The 21,332-nt window shown below is 47.2% G+C and overlaps 2 protein-coding genes across 4 annotated transcripts in view; one reads left to right on the forward strand and one right to left on the reverse strand.

The window, feature by feature from the left end:
• Positions 1–21,257, reverse strand: part of NCAPD3 (non-SMC condensin II complex subunit D3) — a 31,793-nt gene extending 10,536 nt beyond the window's left edge. For 2 of the 3 annotated variants that reach the window (XM_058857247.1, XM_058857245.1), the window contains exons 1-24: positions 21,118–21,257; positions 20,257–20,411; positions 19,760–19,922; positions 18,793–18,968; positions 18,532–18,705; positions 18,016–18,077; positions 17,335–17,422; positions 15,948–16,081; positions 15,177–15,249; positions 14,769–14,891; positions 14,376–14,625; positions 13,802–13,864; positions 13,544–13,627; positions 10,658–10,731; positions 9,607–9,741; positions 8,277–8,497; positions 6,383–6,574; positions 6,009–6,106; positions 5,799–5,914; positions 4,343–4,450; positions 3,688–3,802; positions 3,495–3,596; positions 1,081–1,319; positions 399–478 (exon numbers count right to left, since the gene is read on the reverse strand). In XM_058857247.1, the coding sequence (XP_058713230.1) occupies positions 399–478; positions 1,081–1,319; positions 3,495–3,596; positions 3,688–3,802; positions 4,343–4,450; positions 5,799–5,914; positions 6,009–6,106; positions 6,383–6,574; positions 8,277–8,497; positions 9,607–9,741; positions 10,658–10,731; positions 13,544–13,627; positions 13,802–13,864; positions 14,376–14,625; positions 14,769–14,891; positions 15,177–15,249; positions 15,948–16,081; positions 17,335–17,422; positions 18,016–18,077; positions 18,532–18,705; positions 18,793–18,968; positions 19,760–19,922; positions 20,257–20,411; positions 21,118–21,178 (3,086 nt within the window). In that variant the 5' untranslated portion in view covers positions 21,179–21,257. Of the gene's footprint in view, positions 1–398; positions 479–1,080; positions 1,320–3,494; positions 3,597–3,687; positions 3,803–4,342; positions 4,451–5,798; positions 5,915–6,008; positions 6,107–6,382; positions 6,575–8,276; positions 8,498–9,606; positions 9,742–10,657; positions 10,732–13,543; positions 13,628–13,801; positions 13,865–14,375; positions 14,626–14,768; positions 14,892–15,176; positions 15,250–15,947; positions 16,082–17,334; positions 17,423–18,015; positions 18,078–18,531; positions 18,706–18,792; positions 18,969–19,759; positions 19,923–20,256; positions 20,412–21,117 lie in introns of those variants that run through there. The other variant, XM_058857246.1, reaches the window with a different exon arrangement.
• The window catches only part of ACAD8 (acyl-CoA dehydrogenase family member 8), a 134,408-nt gene that overhangs the window by 89,312 nt on the left and 23,764 nt on the right, over positions 1–21,332 (forward strand). The gene's annotated exons all lie outside the window — the stretch shown is intronic.

Genomic DNA, 21,332 nt, shown 5'->3' on the forward strand with positions numbered 1-21,332 from the left:
CTGAAAAGGCAAGGCATGCAATACAAGAAAAAGGAAACTCCAAGAAAATATTTCATCCTAGTCCTAAAATAAGCCCAGCACTCGAGACAGAACCTGTTAGAAAATCACAAGGAAGATTTCATAAGGGTCTCTCTCCAAAATCCCTTTTTTCCCTCTGGATAACTGAGTCCTAAACAGAGCAGGGCTGCACATTTTGATGACAGTCAAGGACAAACTTTGGGATTTTCAAATGACCTGGAGAGAGCTTCATCACCTCTTTGCCACCACTGCAGACCCTAAAGGAAGGACAGAGTTTAGAGGGATAATCTGCTTTATCACTGGAATTTCTTTTCACAATGAGACAGGTTTTGAGACATCTCTGACCTTCAACTCCATCATTTCACAGCTGAGATTTTTACCTGGCAATTTCTGGGTTTGGATCCACCAAGACACTGACAAACCAAAAGAAGAGACCGTCCTTCCATTTCACAAACTCCTCCTGTGAAATCAGCAGAAATTAACAACCTGAACCAGGAAAACTTAGTGTGAACCTCCAAACTGCAGTCAGGCAAATGAACAAGCTGTAAAAACTCAGCCAGAGGCACATAAAATAAACCCCAAAACAACCCCAAGTATCTTGGGGGATGCTCTAAGCAGCATAAATAGCAACACATCAAGGTTTACCCCAGGTATGAAAAATAAAGTGGAAAAATGAAAAATCTGCTCTCCCACCCCATGGCAGGTGTGTTCTTCAACACTTTTCAGAGCCAAATGCACCCCAAAGCCGCCCTCTGTGAATATTGGGAGGGTAAACATCTCGAGCCTCTCAACATTCACACCTTCAGAACAATCAGCAGAGACAGCAGGAGAAAAAAAGGCATCCTGGTGCTTGTTACAGCCACTGACAGAGGAGTGAAACTGGAGGGAGTTCAAAGAAACCAAGATGAGAAGAGGGGCAACCATTGACTAAAAATAACCTCATTATCCAACCCAGCCGGGTGTTGTTGATGTGAGCGCAGAAAAAGCAGAGTAACTAAAGCCAGATTTAACCAGCCTTCACTCAGGATTAATTACAGCCAGCAGAGAGGAGCCCAGCCCCACCTGCAGCAGGTTGGTGAGCAGGATCAGGGTCTGCTTGCGGATCAAGGGCTGTGGGTCCCGCAGGCACAGGGAGATGTTGGGGATGTATCTGTCCCCCAGCGAGGTGTAGCGCACGCACAGGTCGCACAGCACGATCACCGCGTTGTTGCGCACGGCCGTGTCCCGCGACACCTCCAGCTCCCGCGCCAGCGCCGGGATGCTCTTCTTGGCCAGCTCCTCGTGCTGCAGGCACAGCTTCCCTGGGGAACAACAGTGGTGCCTTGAGATTGGAGCTTTTGGGGTTTGCAGACCTTGTGCTGCGTTAGGAGCTCTGAGCTCCGTGTAAAGAGCAGTCAGAGCTTCACGTTTTGGTCACACAAAACAATTCCTCTCTGGGACTGTGAGCCAGGGACACCCAACAGCCTCAGGCCCAGGAAAGTATAAATAAAAATGGATTGGGGGGGAGCAAACTGGGGGAATATTGATGCCTGGAGAGGCTCCTGGAGCAGGGGCTGGCCAGAGTTAAAGGAATAAAGCAGGGATTTATTAAAAGCCCTTCCAAGGATCACCTTGGGCACTGCAAGAGCCTGGCCCTGGCTCCACTCAGGATGGGCCCCGGCTCAGGAGTTTCACACTTGGATCAGTTTTGGTCCATTTCCATCTCGGGGTGAATTGTGCAATTGCAGCTGCAGGTGATGCAGTCCCATCCTCCCAGGTTGCTCTCCTCAATTCCCTGCTGCTTGTGCTTTTTGGGGCTGGAGCTGCAGCGCTGCCCTTGGCTGTGGGGCTGGGGAAGGATTGTTGTGTGTGCCTGAGCTGTGAGGAGAACTTGCTGACACTTTGTGTGGAGTTCAGAGTCAGGTACCAGTGCAGAGCCTGGAAAATGTGAAAGCTAAAACTGAAGGCATCAATATGACTTCATTACCTGGAGCTGTAATTGCACAATTAACCCCTGATAAGCAAATAGATCAAACTTAGATCTGTCTGAAAAACTGGTGCCCATTGTCCAGCCTGGGGGCAGCCTCTGGGGGGCTTTGACTGCCCAGGGTTTAAAGGCCTTTAGTAAATCCCCACTTCATTCTCTCAGCTCTCTCTAGCCTCAGTTCTAGGGAGCCTCTCCAAGGCATCACCAGAGTTGCAGAGTTGGGAGTAAATTCTCCTTCCCAGCCCAGCCCAGCCCAGCCTGCTGCCTTCAAAACGAGCCAGGGAAGGAATCAGGAAGTAAACAAGGGAATAAACAAGAAACTCATGCTGGAACTTGATGAGCAATCTGCACGATCTCTCAGAGAGATGGTACTTCAAGTTCTTCCAAATTCCCCTTAGACCTATAGAGTGGGTCTCTATGCCAAATTCCCTCCTTCACAGCAAACTATTTCTGTGTACAGGGTATTATTCAAAGCAGCTAAAAAGAACAGCCCCAGCTGTCATAGGCATAGCAGGGAGACACCCACCTCTGAGAGCATCACTGAACCAACCTAAAATAAAATAGCCTGCCATAGTTCTAACATCACTTCTCCCTGTTCCCAAGCTCTACACAAAAGTATTAAACTTTCCAAAGCAATTAAGGGAAGAATAATGCTGCCTATCTGCAAAAGAAACTTGTTCCTAACCATGGAAGTATTAAACCCCAGGATTTTCACTTGGTATTCCTCAGAATCCTGGGAATGCAGCTGGTCAGGCTTCTCTGAAAGCAGCATTTCACTCACGTTGAGGAGAAAAAATATTTAAGTGCAGTCATTCTGCTCTAAGCTACATCAAAAGCACCAAGTTTTCTTCACCCTCTCTGGAGCATCTTACTGCAAGTGAGATGATCCTTGAGCACCCAGCTCTGAGTACAAGGACAGCACAGCTCTGGGGGACAGTGCTGATTATTGATCACTATTAATGCATTAACTGCCTGGAGAAGCAGAGCTGGCAGGGTTCTGATGGTTTGCCCAACTTGTTTCCATGGATATTTGCATTGCTAAAAGCTCTGAGCTGGGCTAATGCCAGCAGAGCACTGGGGCTCTCTGTCACAACTGCCAGAGCTTTACATGGAATTATTTAGGTTGGAAAAGACCTCTGGGATCTCTGAGTCCAACCTGTGACTGATCCCTACTTTGTCACCCAGCTCAGAGCTCTTAGTGCCACATCCAGGCCTTCCTTGGATACTTCAAGGGATGGGGACTCCAAAGCTCCCTGAGCAGCCCCTTCCAATGTTTAACAACCCTTTCCATGGAGAAATTCTTCCTCATGTCCAACCTGAACCTCCCCTGGCACAGCTGGAGGCTGTTTCCTCTTGTCCTGTCCCTGGTGACCTGGTTCCTCCCTCCTGTCAGGGAGCTGCAGAGTGACGAGGTCCCCCTGAAGCTTTTCCCCAGGATTCTGGGCAGAACTCCTCCACCAGAAAGGCTGAGATACACAAAGGCCCGTTTTTAGGGCAGGGTGGCACTTACCTAAAGTGATGAGTGCGTGAGCCCTGACCACGGGAGGCATGGCTGAGCCTCGGAACTGGGACAGCGGCTGGGAACTGGAGATGTCCTCACCATCTCTGGAAGCTGGAAAAGAGCAGGTCAGGGATGGAAACACGGCCTGGCACACAGTGGTGCCTGCAAATGCAAAGCTAAAAGCAGAAGGAGAGTGGCTCACGTTGGTCCTCGCTGCCAGAAGAGGCCAGGATGGACTGAACCAAGAGGAAGATGCGTTTGTCCACCTTGGCTGGGCACAGCTGGGCAGCCTCGCCCAGGAGGAAGAGGTGTCTCACCTGCAGAGAGAAAGCAGCACTGCTGTCAAAAGGCAGTGACTGAGCTGCAAATTAAGCCAGCAGGAGTCGGTTCTTCTCCAAAAGCAACTAAAAAATTCCCTCAGTCCTTTCAAGGCAGTGGCTGGAGAACAGAAGGGGAGGCTTTGGAACAGAAATCCTGGGTGGGTGTGTTTAATATGCTCCAACACCCCCCACATCTAATGAGACTGAAATACTCCTCAAAGCATTCCATGCCTTTTACAGACCTCTCTCCCAAACAGCTCAAATGAGAAGTTTCAGTGGAAAAGCAAGGGAAAAAAAACCACGTCATATATTAAAAATACATGGGGTGCCATATCCTTAAAGCAACTGCTGGTGTCTCAAACTGCTGTGGGCTCCCAGGCCCTTAAATACAAGAATTCACCACACACACAAGCCATGCACATCCCCATTTTCCCAGTTCTTGGTGTGGATTTTGAGGAACACCAGCTCCAAGCACCACCTCCACCCTTGCAATAATCCGTGAAGGGGATTATTTAAAATAATAATCCCCAAACTTACCAAGAGATCTTCCTGCAGCTGCCCTGCTCCATCCTCTCTGAGGACTATATTGGAGATGTAGCTCTCACAGGTGGATACCAAATCTCCAAACACCTGGTTGAAGAGCTCCTGTTCCGTAATTAAACAAAATTAATTCAAGACTTTATTAATTAAACAAAAGGTAGCTGTAATATCTGTCCACACATGAATCCCTAATATCAAAGTCTTTAGATGCTTTTAATAATCTGGATCCCATTAAAATCAATCTGACAGTGCCTTAGAGGTTTAAAATTCTCCCTGCACATCAAAGGATGTGTGCAAGTGTCAAAACACCTTGGAAAATTTGGCTTTTAATGATCTACAGGCCCAAGTTTACTTCATTATAGAAATCACACAGACTTAAACAAAAAGGATTTGGGCGACTGTTTCATGTGCACCCAACACATTGGAGGTGTCTGTGGGAATTTTTAGATGTTGCTTGAAAAAAGCAGCTCCATTAACAGAGAAAACATGATGTGAATTCCAAAGAGTGGAGGGGAAACCCAGGAAAAGCTGATTATCTACTACACTGTGGTGAATATAAAGCATCATTTCTGGCTTTCCACCATCTAAATGTGGTTATTTTAATAACCAAATAAGTATTTAAATGCTAGCTGTTAGATTTGATGAAGTGACCAACTACAGGAACATCTGCATTTCATTTTAAGCCAACACTCTGTGGTGGCTGTACCTACAGGTGAGGATTTTCTGACTGCCCTTTAAAAACCCAGAAACCACCACCCCCACCTGGCTCCTGAGGCACAGAGGGTTCAGTTTTGCCCATTATTTACTAAACTTGATTGGGATGATTACAAAATACCTGTCATCTTTACTGAAAGAGAAATATAAAACAGACACGAAGAGAAATCATTAGGGACAGAGACCTGCATCCATTTTAGCTTCTCTGCAATTGTGTCCAGGCTGAGATCTTTATTTTACCAACAAAATATGGCCTAACTTCCCACTGTGGGAGCAGAACAGAGCCATGGCATAAAACAAATGGAGGCAGAAAGAAGTTATGAGCAAGTTATTAACTCCCTGTTTGGTCTCCAGGAAGGAGTCTAGGAAATACGTGTATTTCCAGCAGCTCTGATGGAGAATACTCAGAGATTACAGCATAAATCTGTGGCTTCAAACTGGCCCAAGCACAGCAACAGGTTTCCTTTAGGAAATTTCCTTTAGGAATTCTGTAAGCCTGAACAGAAGGCAAATGGAAGGTGTTTCAGAGGTGTGTGGGGGAATACATTCAAAGGCAGATTTCTTACAAGCCCAGGCTCAGCCACGGGATGTTCTCCAGCTCAAGTGCAGCAGAGTCAGAGCTGAGCAGAGCAGGCTCGAGCCCCTTTTTTAGAACTCATCATCCCACAGCCTGGAGACAGCAGCAGACACCCCCTGAGTGGGGAACAGGCTGTTGGAAGAGGTGTATTTTAAGTCTCACCAGTGCCTCCTCTGGCGCAGCTGCAGAGGCCTGGCAGAGCTTCTGCAGGGTCTCCACAGCTGGGCTGATCACCTCCAGGGGACACTGAGACTCCTTCAGCCAGCTCTGGATGTTCTCTGGGGATGAGATCACACATAAAAACAGCTTTTTCTAAGCTTTTCAAGTGTTTATGGAAGCACAAAACCTCTGCAGGTGGCCAGGGCCACTCACCCTTCAGCCTCTCAGAGCTGCTCATGGGGAGGTGCTTTGCCACGTGCCCGATGACACACAGGACGTGTCCCACGGTGTCACTGCTCATGTTCTGCTGCCTGGAAAACCAACAGTGAACTCTGAGGCACGCCAACAAATCACAATCCTCTCACCTGGGACATGTATTTTTAAGGCAGACCTGTCAAAGCCAGTGAAAACTCAGAGAGCTTGAGGAAAGAGCTGGTTACCGCACGGATCTCGAGGCCTTTGCTGGATTTCCAGCTGCAGAAGTCAGAGTTTGAAGAAAAAACTGGGATGGAAGCAGCTAAAAGGCAATCTGTGCAAGGGCACTGAGGGCTCCCTGGCAGGATGGAGTTCAAAGCACACTCACTGACCTGCTGACACTGTCCCAGGTTTCAATGATCTTGGAGTAATTCAGCTTGGGGGAAGAACCTGCCACCTTGGCAAGCAGCATCCAGGCTGCCCTGGAATGTTCTGTCTCCACGTGAGACATGACATTATTGATGAAAGTGGAGGTGAACTTCTGCTGCTTGGACCACATAAGGAAGGCTTTGCTCAGGTAACGGCTGCAGGGAAGAAAGGAAAGTTTAGAGAGGAATAAACAAAATAGGAAAATCCAACATTCACTGGGCAACACAACAAAGCTGCTATTGCCTGGTATTCCCACAATTCACACTGAGAATTCCCACATTTCCACATGTTTTCACTACATGGATGCTGTGATCCAGGGCAGTAAGACAGAAGGTCCAACTGGCCCCATGACACATCAGGAAATTATAATTGCAGCAATTTGTAACCAAGACTTTCCAGCAGTTGTTATTTAACACCCAGAGTCATAGAACGGCCCAAATTGGGAGGGACCTTGAAGATCATCTCATTCCACCCCCTGCCATGGGTAAGGACACCTTCCCCTAGACTGGGGTGCTCAGAGCCCCAGCCAGCCTGGCCTTGAGGACTCCCAGGGATAAAGGGACAGCAGAATCATGTCAGGCATCACAAGCATCACAGCCTGCTCGTTTTTCTGCATGACCCCAATTTGGTAGAGCTGTGAGATTTCTCAAGCTGCAAGGTCCTGCAGGGTCAGGAGGAAGAAGGTGCCAGGAATGTGCAAACCCTGTTACAAAATGGCCCAAATTAGAACAGTGACAGCTCCCCACACTGGCACAGCAGCACCACCAGTGCCTCATCTGCTATTTCTGAGCTATTATGCCCTGTTGACTAATAAACATACAGCTGTCTTTAATCAGTGTTGTGTCCTTGTCATGCTGTGTGTCATCCCATTTCTCCCTCTCCTTCCCACGGCGTTCTGTGGCAGGCAGGATAATTCGATTTGTCACAAGACAAGTAACATATTGTACATAAGAATTAATACAAGGTGATGTTCTTGCTTTATATATCCTCTCTCACTTCTGTCAGAGGAACTCCTCCGTTTGACTTAAATATTCATGTGCTATCAGTGCATCCAGCACGGGAAGTAACAATGAGCATTTCAGCCCAGGGAGAGAGCACAGGTAACAGGAGCAGCAAGTGAAAACACCTGACACAAAGCAAAGCTGAACTCTTCGGGCCCATGCTCAACAGCTCTGTCCTGGGAGAACATCTCCACAATGATACTGAGGGTTTCAAGCAGGGAATTGAAGCAGCTGTAAAGAAATCCCTGAGAAAAATTTGGTTTCTTGTGCTTGCACAGCAGACAGCACGTGCATTTTAACAGTGTGAGCTGTGGTACCTTATGGATGCTGAAAGCAGGCAGGGAGCACAGAGCCTGTGTGAAAGCAAGTCACAGAACTTTCTCAGACTGGCCTGAGAAGTGTGGCCCAGGACATCATAAGGAGGAATCCAAACAGTGCTTGGAGAAGGAAAACCACCTTTGCAGGTGTTGTTTGGATCCTTGTTGTTTACTTGTAAGAAACAGTCAAGGGGTGCTGTTCTAATTGTGATGTGTTGGTTTAGTGACCAATGAGAGCTGGTCCTTCTCAGACCTGTCTATAAAAGAAGATCTGGAATAATAAAACTGGCTCTCTTTTGCAACCCAGAAGAGAGTCTGTGTTGTACTGCTTCACCGTTCCTCAGTGTGACAGTACCTCACAGTCCATGGCCACACAGAGAATGAGAACACAAACTCTTATCTTAGTCCTCCAGTCAATAGGTAATTTCCTTCTGTAAGGGGAAAGTTGTGTCTTCTAATGGGATTAAAAGTGAAAAAAAAACCCTGTGGGTTTTATCACCGAATGTTAACACAGGCAGGAAAGGGAAAAATGCACTTACCTCAGCTCCTGGCATTCTGAAGACAACAGGGAGAGCAGATCCCACGCCAGCTCCTGCCTCCCATCACCATTCCTGGAGTTATTGTAATGTTTTATGTGTTGCAGCAAGAGCTGATCGAGGCAATCCAAAGCCTTTTCTTGGACAGAGCTTTCTGCATCCATCACCACGGGCACCACTCCGTTCAACCAGGCCTTCTGCACCAGGACATTGCTGTGCTGAGACTGAGAAAAACACATTTTTAAATCATTAGGGGATCCCAAATGCACAGGGTAAGACCAGCAAAGGCCTCCAAGGTTCAGCTATAAACTTTGAAACTTGAATTTTAATCAAACTCAGCAGTGTGGTAGCAGGTGGGACAGGGAAACTCAGCATCACAAGGTCTTTAATCATCTCTATGATAAATACCTGGTGTTTCTGCTAAAGTACTGCAACACTTTGTTTTGAGACTCTAAAGAATTATAACAGGTTTGCAATAAGGCTGTACAGCAGATGATTTAGCACTAAAAAAAAGAGCTTTGCTTAATATAAACCCTGTGCTCCAAGCCTGAGTTACGAACCCTTTGTGAATAAATAGAAAAGAAAGAAAAATATAGCATTGCTATCATCCACACATTACATCTGAAAGTGATTCAGGGTTTTTTTTAACTTGAGAAGGCCAGCAACATAAACATTTTCTTCATGACACATAAATCAACAGCCAGAAAAATCAGTGTTTCCAACAGTTGGAAGCACTCTACATAAATCACAAGTAGGTATCAGAGTGAGTCATGACTTCCGAGTCAAAAGGTAATGAAAAGAATTAGAGCAGTCACAAAATGCAACTCCCAGAGTGAATAACTGATTGGTGAGATCCCTCCTGCTCTCCACCCTCCTGGATGTGGCAGAACTCCTGTTCCCCTCGATGCCTTAGGATTTTAGATTTTGTATTTTTCAAATCGTGTACTGCCCTAGTGTGTAACTCTAAACTCCACGCAGTGGCAGCTACTGTTCTCAGACAAAACAAATCCTCAGGGCCTGGAACTCAACAACACCTCACTGCCTCAGGCCCCAAAAAGTATAAACAAAAGTCAATTTGGGGGATGAGCAAACTGGGGGTGTATGACTTCATTACCTGCAGCTGTAATTGGAGAATTAACCCCTGATATGTAAATGGACCAAACTTATAATTGTGTGAAAAACTCACGACCACTGTCTGGCTTGGGTGCAGCTTCTGGCAGGCTTTGACTGCCCAAGGCGTAGCTGTTTGAAGGCCTTTCATGAACACCCACTTAATTCTGTTAATTTTGTCTATGCTGTGGTGCAGGTGGGCCCTGCAGGGCCTGAGGCTCACCAGGAGCAGCTCGGTGATGGAGTGCAGCGCCTGCTTCCGCACCGACAGCGCCGGGTCCCGGCAGCGCTCCTGCAGCACGCCCACGTCCTCGGCCGTGCAGGGCATCACCCCGTGCCTCAGGATGCTCAGTAACACCTGCCAGGCAAACAGCAGCACAGCTCCGTTGGGAATCCGTGCCAGGGGCACCGAGTGGAGAAGCAAAAATATCATTTACCCCCCGCCAACGTCAGCCAGAGATTTATCGCACCCGGAGCGAAGCGGCACATTAACGATTCATGAGTGCTGGGCACAACCAGAGATGTAAAATGAAACTGAAAACATCATCCCAGTCATTCCTGCTCTGGAACAGCAGCTGGAGAGGGAGAATGTCCCAATTTCCCCTTGGAAGTAACGTGCCTCTTTATGAGCCATGGCTTTTACTTGGCAATAAGGAAGAGGGATTTATTTTTATTCTTAATCAGAAAGCATTAAAACATGAATTGCAAAGCCCTAACTGGGAAGCTCAAATCAGTGTGAATTGAGGGGGAAGAGCTGGGTGAAGAGGACTAACAGAGGAAGGCAGTCAGCAGCAGACACCTCTTTTTTAAAACAAGGAAATTTCCATTGAAGCATCTCTCTTTAAAAGCTAATGACTTCATTAAAGAAATGAGCAGCAAGGAAAGCAACACAGAGCTCAAAAAGAGGCTGGATATAACCTAATCCCTTTGCTAACAAGGTCAAAACAAACTAAGCAGCTAATATGCTTCAGTTTATGAGGAAGTCTCTTAATTGAAATGCCTATTGACATTTGACAAGAGCCTCTCCTTGCAAATGACGGAATAACAGAATGCCAGCAAGGGTACTAGAGAAATTTCCATCATTATGCCTGCATTATTTACTTATCAGGAGCTAGTAAACAAGATCTTTAATGCCTTTAAGGTGCTCTGCAGGGAGAGCAGGAAGCTACAAGTGGGCAAAGTGAGAGAGTTTGCAGCAAAGCTGTGGCCTAATTAATTATTTAACAATTTTGGGTAATGACTGAGAGCAGGGAAGGATGCAAACCCCATCCTACCTGCAGAGCAGATTTCCTCACGCTGGTTTTCTCGTCTCCAGCTCTCACTCTCAGCATGGCCATGACTTCTTTTCCTATCCAAAATGAGGATAAAAAGGAATTACCCCCAGGAAGAAGTAATTACCCACAGCAGCAGTTGGAGCCACACAATCCCAGGATGATTTGGGTGGAAGGGACCTTAAAGATGATCTTGTTCCACCTTCCACTGTCCCAGTTTGCTCCAACCTGCCCTTGGAAACTCCCAGGGGATCCAGGGGCAGCCACAGCTTCTCTGGGCACCCTGTGCCAGGAGCCTCCCCACCCTAAAGCAGCACAAACTCAGTGCAAAAACAAAAATAGTTCCCCAAAACTTTCAGAAGGACTGAACGAAGCACAATTAAAATGACCCAGAACGAGGCATAAGCCAGAAAGAAAAACAAACCAAATTTCTTCACTTCTCTCATTTGAAAGCACATCTTAATGCATCAAGATTATATTACATATTTAACATAAGAAAATGATGAACAAATTACTTGAGACACACGGGGGAAAAATAAAAATAAAAAAATAAAACAAACAAAAAAGGTGAATCTGTAATTTCTGACCTTTTTATCTGTCTACACAGAAGATGTCAGGCTACCTTCAGAGTCTGAGAACTCATCAGATGAGCTGAAGAAAAGCCCATGGCTCAGGTAACCCTGGTAGCTGCAGGAAGAGCTACCTGGGCACAGCAGAAATGGAGCCAACACTGAGCCAGGGGAGGTTCTGCAGAGCTCAGAACAGCCAAAACCTCCTGGGAATTTTGCCTCAGAGCTCCACACAGCATGAAGCATTAATGTATGAACTGCTGTGTGTTACAGAGGGGAAATGACTCCATTTATTAATTCCTCAAGGCTGCAGAACGGCAGCTGCAAAGAACCACCCCAGAGTCTACAAGGAAACCAGAACACATCTCTCTTCCCTGGATGTCAGGGCTCCAGTTTCACTCTGCACAGCCATATTCATACTTATTTCTGCATGTTGGCAGGGAAAAAACATACATCATCAAGGCAGTAAGTTATTAAATGACACACACAACTGAATACATAGATCAATTATTTCTCACATTTTGAATCACTGGGCTATTAACTGGCCATAAGGACCTCAAGCATTTTACCATGGCTTTTAAGGTTTCTATTTATTGCTGTTTGTTAAATTTCTCCCAGCATTAAGTCAGATTTCCCAAAGATATGCCAAATTTGGAGATCTGTTACTTAGAGATCCACATGGACATCCATCCTGTTGCCATTAAAAAATAGGATTAGTCACAGGGAACTAAGCAAAAGTAGCTTAAAAATACATTTTTATCAAAGGGAAGCAAAGGGACTTTGATCTGGGTTTTCTTAATGGACAACTAAGTGCAGTCCCACCCTCCTCCCAAGAGCAGCTGCACAGAAAGAGCACAGAACCTTTCCACTGCAAGATTTTGCTACTAAAATAGTCCAGTCTTGTGAAGGCAACCAAATAATGACACTCTGACATTGATTTTTCTGGTGTAGAAAAGGGGGGAAGGGAAAAAAAAGCCAAACAAATAATGAAACAACCAAAAATCCCAAGTTCTAAACATCTGAGAACTCCCAAGGCAAGGGAATGCTTGATGCGGGTGGGCAGAGGGAATTCTGCAGTGCACACCTCACTTTTCAGGTTATCCCCACCCTTCTTATCTCTGCCCTTGAGCACTGAGCATGTTCTGACTATCCCTGCCTGAGATTTATTTATTTTCTAAAAAAAAAAGAGCTGTTTGGTCTTCAGAGGAGTGCAAAATTAGCACAGGCATAAGCCAAGCATAGGCATGTGCCAGACAGCTTTGCTAATGCACCTTGACTGCCTCGGAGAGCCCTGGATTCCAGCATCCTCTGGAGCTCCAGACAGTCTTTTTTCATTCCAGCCTTTTCTTAATTTGTTTTGCCAAGTGCCAAGTGTGTGCTCAGCTGGGTATCAGAGACAAACCCAGGCATCCTCTGGCACGAGGAGCCCTGCAACTAAACAGGGAATACACAATACCTTGAGTGGCCTGGAGGACTTTTCTATCTGAAGGAGCAGATTAAGGAAATTTATCAGCAGAGTGTGTTTGAAAAAGGGAGCTTTCAATGGGGGGAGATTGGAGCCTGGCTCCTGCAGATAGGGAGGGAGATCCCATGTGAGGAGCAGAGTGGAACAAAGGATGTGAAGCCAGCACAGAATTCAGCTGTCAGCAGTTCAGGGGAGGTGAACAGCAAGAACTGAGAGTGCAGATCCCGGCAGGGGCCGAAAGGTTAGGAAGAAAAGCTTTTCCACACAAGAGGAAAAGAAAAGGAGAGGTTTAAAGGAGGAATATCCCACAAAAGCCAACTTGCATGGTGATTTCATGCTATCAACAAATTAGAGGCAGTTTGCCATGCTGCATCAGGACACTTCATGTGACATTCTGCTTTCAGCTTTCAACCTGATGCTGCAGAGAAACAGATCCTTGCCTTCAGAATGGTGCCACTCAAAGGTGCTGTGCTTTACACAGCAAAATGTATCAGTTCTTTGTGCACTGGAGCAAGAGATTTAATTACCCTGGAATTCATGGAGCTACAAGCGTTATATCCCACATCAATTACCATCCTTTCTTGGGAAGAATAAATTACCTGCTTTTCAACAAGTGTTGCCACCACATTAGTACCAACAGACATGAGCATTTCAGGAATACATGTATTTTCTGACTTGAGTGGAAATACTATTCCTTTATGGCTGGCAATTCCACCCCCTGCATCACCCCTAAGTGTTTTGTAACAGCTTTCTCCAGTTCCTTTGAGAAATGGAGAATGAATACACTTCAGAAAGTCTGATTTCAATTAAGGTTTTGAATGGTGATCTGAAAAGGCTGCTTTAATTCTGACATACCATCAGGCCCAGGAGTGTCAGTGCTGTCTGCCAGCTCGATAGTTTTGAAAGTTGGTAAGGTCTTCAGTGGATGGTTGGACACAGCTGAAAGAAAAAATAAAAGCTGAATAATAAAGGCATCTATTCACCTGGCAAGAAGATGGTTCAGTGTTAAACAGAGAGCCTCATGCATGCCCTAGGTTTAACAGATATGTGTATTTTTAGGAAATGGCATGCCAAGAAAAGCCTGAGACTTACTGGAAAAGAATGAATCTATACCTTCTGCACCGACTGTCATGCTCGCAGTGTTTGTGTTTTCTTCCAACACTGTGCGGACAGAAGCTGCCAAAAAAGAGAAATAAAAAAGGAAATCAAACAAAGTATTTTAATTCTGGATATTCTGTCATTCCAAATTTTATTCAGGCAAGCAATCTAACCGTGGGCTGCTGTGTGCAGGCTCTGAATCGTGCCATCTGGCCTTCACCACACCTGAGGGAGCTCGGAATGCCAGTCACGAACAGAACAACTTAGCAGAAGCAAAAGGCAACTCAAGATTTAATCAGCTGTCAGGCAAGAATGAACTGCCTTTTTTTTCTTTTTCTTCCCCCCAATGAGCAATTTTGGTTGTCTGTAAACATCCTTCAAAGGGACCTGGCAGAGGAATCTCTTTAGAACTGGTACATGAGAATAAATCCAAATATAAGGCTTCATAAGTAACGAGGCTTGTTATGACACAATACGTTAGGACGTCGTGTGCCAGTTCTTAAGTTCCTGACAACTCCTAACTCCCAGCAGCTATTCCCTTGAAAGTTCAGGAACAGTTTTCATTACCTCATGTGCCCATAATACTCACAGCTCTGTAGCAAGTCCTGAATGCTCTCCAAGGTAGAAGTTTTCATTTCGAGACAATGGGCAAAGCTGCTGAGAGCTTTGCTCCGGACCACGGGGGATTTGTCAGAGCACCGGCCAAACACCATGACCTGCACTAAAAACTTGTGCTTTAGGAAATTCTGATGATCCAGAGACAAGGAGCTGTCTGGGTTCCTCTCTGACAACTCCAACAAAGCCAAGGCTACATCAAGAGCAAACACTCTGTAGGAAACCTGCAGGATGAAAAAGCACACAAGGTGCTCTGTTAATGGAAGTGAACACAGAGTTTTCTTGCCTCTGGGTACCAGCAGTGACAGAGCTATTCAGTGCTGAGATTGAACCCTTCATCTCCAAAACATGAAGGAGATGCACTTACTTGGTTGAGTGAGTATTTATAAAGCCAAGCGATGAATTCAGCGAACTCTGCACACGGGAATTTGTTCATCAGGGTCACCAGGGCCTGGGCAGCGTAGGTGCGATAATCAGCCTTGTCTGGGACCTGAAAGACAAGGGCAAGGGCACCCTGTGATACTTCACTGCTCTGCTCTGGATGCCAGAAAGGCATTTCAGGGCTTAAGAGAAGTATTTTTTTATTTAATGAGCTGATACGTTCACATTCAACAATAGCAGGGAGAATCATCACAGCTTCCTCAGTCACTACTTCACCATCACACCTTTTCATTCCTTACAAAAGATTGTGAAAACTGATTTCCTAAGCTATTAATGATATTCCAATGTATCCACACGAGTTCTCCAGCTCCAGAAGTGGCAGAGCTTGGCATACCTTGGCACAGATATGTTGGAGCAATATTCGCAGAACAGAATAAACAGCTTCTTTCAGCTCATCTACCAGAGAACTGCACAGGAGGGAAAGAGAGAAGCAGATTTTAACAAAGCTGGTGTATAACAGAGGAAAAATCAAGTACATTCCCTCTGGAATGCATTTGAAAAGTCAGGAAAAGTGGCCACAATTCTGGAATCATAAGTGCAGCAGGAAATGTTCAGAGAACCATCCTTACTTTTCACATTAACCTGGCTTTGCAGACACAAAATAATTTCTTCCCATACCTTTCTAACAAGTAGAAGAGTAACATGAAAAGCTTCTTTGTTCTCTTTTCTACTATATATTATCTATAAATCTACTTTTGTATGTTGTCTGGGGATCTCTGCACAAACTACACTTCCAACAACACGGATCCCCAACAGGGGGAATAAACAAAGGCAAAACATATCATTAAGCAGGAGAGAGCAAAGAACTACAGAGGAATGAGCTCCATGTTAATCTTTCATTTCCTTCACAAGTCTCTGTAGTAAAACCAAGACCTGAAAAACTGACACAAAGCAAAATACAGAAAATGGATCCTTTCCACAGCACCTTCTTCCCCCTCTGCCAGCAAACTCAGTAAATTCCCATTCCAGACATTTTAATTAAGCCTCATTTGCACAAACAACTTCAAAGCCAGTGCCAGTTTGTCTCATCCCTTTATCACCTCAACAGCAAGGCAAAGGCATGGCAGAAGAAAGGAGCAGCCATGCTCAGAGCTCTGAACATCACCTGATGAATTTCACAGCCTGGTTCCTGGCGCTGGTCACAGCTGATGTGATGGGAAGGGGCTCACGCCTGGAACCCCCCCTGCTCTCCACCATCAGAATGACATTGAGGAGCTGCTGGAACACACATCGAAGGGTCTGCAAAGAAGAGGTTATTGGCAGCCTCTTTTCCATGGATAGGCACTCCAGGGTCATGAAATAATTCTGACTCAAGTTTAGAACCAAAAAACAGCACATGTTAAAGCATGACTCCTAGCCAAGAAATTCCAAGAGGAAACTTTCTGAATACACACAACATCTGTCCTGGCTGTGATGTTCTCATGCAAGTTCAGCAAGGTCTCAGAAGGCCTTTCCAAAAGCATTAACAGCTTCCCTCCCAAGAGGGCAAAATTCCCCCTCCAAAGTCCCCTGCAGACTTTTTTTGCCAGAAATATTTGGAATTTGAGGAAACTCACTGGGTTTTGTACAGGAGATGTCTTAAGCTAAATACATGTTTTGTATCACCATCTGCACTTGAACTTTTGGAGTTTCCTCCCTTGTCATGTTTTTTGGGACCACGGCTTTGCCTCACGGTGCTGACATCCCCTGAGCAAGCAGGAGAGGCAGGGAAGATGAGGCAGGTCTGGGAAGGGGAGTGACAACACCTCCCTGTCACCACAAATGTCAGCAGCTCCAAAAACCTCGTGCTGCACTGAGAAACCAAAGAGGCAGAAACACGCAGGCCTAGGGCTGCTGGAGCTGGGCTGGCACTCAGGAATGAGCAGGTTACTGAGCACTCCAGCCCTTCCTGACCAGACAGCTGCTGATTCCCATCCTCAGGCTCAGAACCAGCCCAGGGGGTCACACAGACACAGCTCGGGCACACCCAGCCCTCAGCAGCCCCAGGCAGAGCAGCAGCACTCAGGTGAGTGCCAGATGCCCTGCTCTGCTGCTGATTTAAACAAATAAAGACAAAGTTTCCTGCAGAACTGGCTGCTCCAGGATCACAGAGAGTTCTCTGAGCAACAAGCAGCCCTGCTCAGCCTCACCGAGAGCACAGAGCACTGCACAGCCCAGCCCCTCACACGCTGCCAGGCGGTGCTGCAGCTCCATCTAGCAGGGAACCACAACATTCCAGGGAAGGGCAGCCACCTGGAATTCTCTTCTTTAAGGTTCAGAGACCCAGTGCCACTGCAGCTCTCCTTTGTTGTCAATTCATTTGCTGTGAGAGTCAGCAGAGCACAGAATTCATGCACGCAAGTGCTGCAGCAAAGAAGCCCAAAGGGAATAAGGGCTGGGGTGGTGTCCTGAGGTGACTGTGATGTTAAATTGTATCCCCATTCCTAAAAGTAAAAACCATACAAGCAAAAATGACATGCAGAGAAGGAAAGAAGATTCTGTTTAACTTGTACCTTATCTTCTGTGCCATGGAGAGGGGAACACAGTAAGTGAAGTCCGTAATAGGCCAGCTCAGGAATGTACTTGGCTTTATTAACATCCCTAAGAAAAGAAGGCAAAGAGATGTCTTCACCTCTCATCAGAGTAACTCTGACTGTTAAAAGAGTTCATTTGTCGCTGTTGGACACAAAATAAAGGTGCTTGACTCCAGTTCAAAGGGAGATCATCAGAAGGCTTTATTGTCTACTTTTTGGTACCTTTTATAAGGTGTTCTGATAACAGACTTAACATGATTGGTAAAGGGAACAGCACGTCTCTAGTCCCATTGGTGGAACAAGAGAAACACAATCAGCACAGCTGTACAGATTGTTTTGAGAAACCTAAGTTATTTACAGAAATTGTCCTTGAAACAAAGAGTCTCCTGATAAATTTTCCCTTGGGAAAGAATCAGCCACTGGCAGGCTGAAAACCTTTTCAGACTCAGAAATATCAGGCCCACATTCATTGACTGCAAAACATTCAGTATTCACAAGATGCTGTTTGCTGTTAGCACATGGAACACATCTGAATTATCTTTATAGGAGAATTTGTTACTTTCATTTTTATATGCACAGGACAATAACACAAGCACTGAGGGCTTTACTGGTTCAAAGCATCATATAAACATTAAGAATTATTAAGAATTATTTGCTCACATGGCTGCTGAGAACTCGAACTCGTGGAGCACTGGCTCAAAGCTGGTCATCTCAACAAAGACCTGCAAGGGAAGAGAGCCAAGGTGAGCTCAGGCCCCTGAGGGGAGGGTGAGCAGGGCTCTGGGATGTCTGGGTCACACCACTGGGTTTAACTTTCAAACACCTCCCTTGAAGCAGAACAAAAGCAGAGCCCAAACCCAGAAGCTCCCCCCAGGAACAAGTGGTGGCTGCTCCTGGATCCCTGGAAGTGTCCAAGGCCAGGCTGGATAGGGTTTGGAGGAACCTGGGATAGTGGAAGGTGTCTCTCTCATGGCAGGGGGTGGAGCAAGATGAGATTTAAGGTCCCTTCCAATGCAAACCATTCTGATTGCATGAACAAAACACTTGCAGGTGTTCAGCATGAGAGGCAGACACAGAGCAGGCACCCTGCTGCCACCCCTCCACATGGAATGCTCTGCATCCTCAAAAAGTCTTTGTTAGGGGACATAAGGTTCCTCAAGCTGGATCTTTTTTTACCTGCACGCAGTTCTGCACACACTGAGGCTTTTCTTTTAGGGAGAACTTGGACAGAAGTCTTAGGAAGTTTTTCAGAAGAAGGAAGATGGCGTTGCGGACTTGGAGAATATCTTCTGCTGAGAAATAAACATTCTCAGCATCCTCTTCCTCCTCCTCTTCCAACATCTCTTCTATCTATATTGGCAGAAAAGACAAACAGCTTGCCAACAACTCACTCACTAATAGGGATTTGTATCTGAAGAGATTGCTCAAACATCTTACACTGGAGTTGTCATTCCTGCATGGTTTCCCTTTCTTTCTGTTCCTTCTGGCAGTGGGCTGAGAGCTTTGAGTGTGTGCCTTCTTCCTCTTCCTCAGCTCTTGAGGCCAGCATTTTGTCAGGGTGTGAAGACATTTATCAAACATCACTTGGTGGAACACCTGGTTGACGATGCTGCCTGCCCAGAAAAGACAACATCAGTCCTCTTCCAGACAAAATACAGAGAACATCAAATCATCTGGGCATCACATCCCACCCCTGGAAGTGCTCAAGGCCAGGCTGGAGCAACCTGGTCTAGTGGAAAGTGTCCCTCCCCATGGAATGAGATAAGCTTTAAGATCCCTCCCAACCCAAACCAGTTTGTGATTCTGTGATCTCTCCACAGGTGTCCCAGAGCCTGAGAAAGTTCAAGAGAAGAAAAAGGAGCTGCTAGAGCTGCACCAGGCTGATGCATCAGCAGCAGTGCCACATTCCAGCAGGATCACCAGCTGCACCATGGGGATCAGCAAAACTTCCTGGTGTGCTGGAATACAAAGGGATCCTGCTGTGAACTAACCTGCTGGAAACACTCAGCTGCTCGTTATTTTAAACTGATATTTCTGTTTTCACAAACAAACCCAAATCCAAATGTGCTGCACGGTGAAATGCTCCCTGTTTACAGAGCAGGAACAAGATTAAGCTCCTGCCTTGGCTGTCAGAGCAGAGGGACCTGTGTGGTTCCAGCTCAGTGCACTGTGCAGGCTCCTCTGTCACCTTGTCACAGCACACAGAACCTGCACTGAGGCCACCAAACCCCTCTGTGACAGGAGGCCAGGCTGCCACCAGCCCGTGACACTGCTCAGCACTCACACCACGCTCAGCTCAGCCCCCGAGCATTTCAGGGACATCAAGCCACCACCACCACCTGGAATTGTTACAAATTGTGACAAACCCAATCCTGCCTGGCCCCAGGCACATCCCCAGGCTCACCTGGGATCTCCAGCAGCAGCAGGTACAGCCCAGCTGAGTGCAGACCAAACACCCTCTGCTGCGTGTTGGCTTTTGAGTGCTGGCCCACGTGCACAAAGTGATGCAGCACAGCCACCAGGGCCTGGTGGGACAGGCTGTTCTCAGCAAACAAGGTCCAGACATTCTGAGGCAAGACAGGAATAGTGAGGAATCCTGGAATAACATGGATGTCCAAAACCAGACATTATTCAGATTTTAACAGGTGCCACCGTGACCAACTCCTTATGTATTATATGCTTTAAAAAGTGTTTTAATAATTAAAATACATAACACTATATATACTTAATATTATGCTAAACTCTATTCTTACAATTTGGGAATAGCTTCCTTCTGAAGCATTCCAGCACACAGAGCAGGAATTGTTTGAATAGTTTATGAATATTTTGCGAATTTCAAGGCAAGACAGATGTGGAAAAAGGAAAGTGGGAGTGGCTGGCTCTGTGTTCAGGTGATGTCACCTCTCTGCTCTCCTGGTCCCCGGTGGCAAAGGGCTCGAGAGCTCGGTACAGGCAGGTAAAGGTGTGGAGCCCATCGGCCGTGATCTCCTCTGCTATGTAGGGATCCAGAGGCTCGGTCTCCGTGAAATCCAGGTCCCACACCGTGTCCACCCACACTGAGAAAAACAAACAAACAAAGTTTATTAATCGCTAAGGGTGAGATTTCTCCGAAACGCGCATTTCACCCAAAATAAACGCAAATACCCAAATCCAGCGGGGCACGGGCGCGCCAAGGGGAGCCGCTGTCAGCGGCAGGAGCCAGCGCATCCCGCTGCCCCGAACCGGGACACACGGACCGGGACCGAGAGAGAGAGGAGGCACACAGACACAGGGACACACAGACACCGGGACACCCGGACCGGGACCGAGAGAGACACACAGACACCGGGACACCCGGACCGGGACCGAGCGGAGACACACAGACACCGGGACAGAGAGAGCGGGACACAGCCTGACACCAACACCGGGACACCGGGACAGAGAGAGCGGGACTTAAACCGGGAGCGGGACCGAGGCAGGACCGAGAGGGATGCAGAGACCGACACCGAGGCGGATACCGGGACAGAGAAAGAGAGAGAACGGGAAAGAGACAGACACCGGGAGAGAGACCATGACAGAGAGCGGGACCGGAATAGGGACCCGGACGGGGACCGAAACCGCGACCGGAACAAGGACCAGGACCGGGACAGCGGCAGAAAGATTGAGACGGAGAGCAGGACCGGGAAACAGACCGAGAAGCACAGCGACCAAGACGGGAACAGAGGTCGGGAGATCCTAATCCCGACCCTAACCCTGATCCCGATCCCGATCCCGATCCCGCACCTGGGGCCAGGTCGTGCAGCCGCCACCCGCCGAGCGCGCTGCTCAGCCGCTCCGCCGCCATCCCGCCGCCGCCCGCCTTCGAACGCGCCAATGGCGGGCGCGGGGCGGCGCGGGCCAATGGCGGCGGCGCTGCCCCGGAAGGAGCGGGGCGGGCGGTGCGCGGTGCGCGGTGCGCGGTGCGCGGTGCGCGGTGCGCGGTGCGCGGTGCGCGGTGC

The sequence above is a fragment of the Poecile atricapillus genome, chromosome 25 (genome assembly GCF_030490865.1).
Source record: "Poecile atricapillus isolate bPoeAtr1 chromosome 25, bPoeAtr1.hap1, whole genome shotgun sequence".
Taxonomy (NCBI): domain Eukaryota; kingdom Metazoa; phylum Chordata; class Aves; order Passeriformes; family Paridae; genus Poecile; species Poecile atricapillus.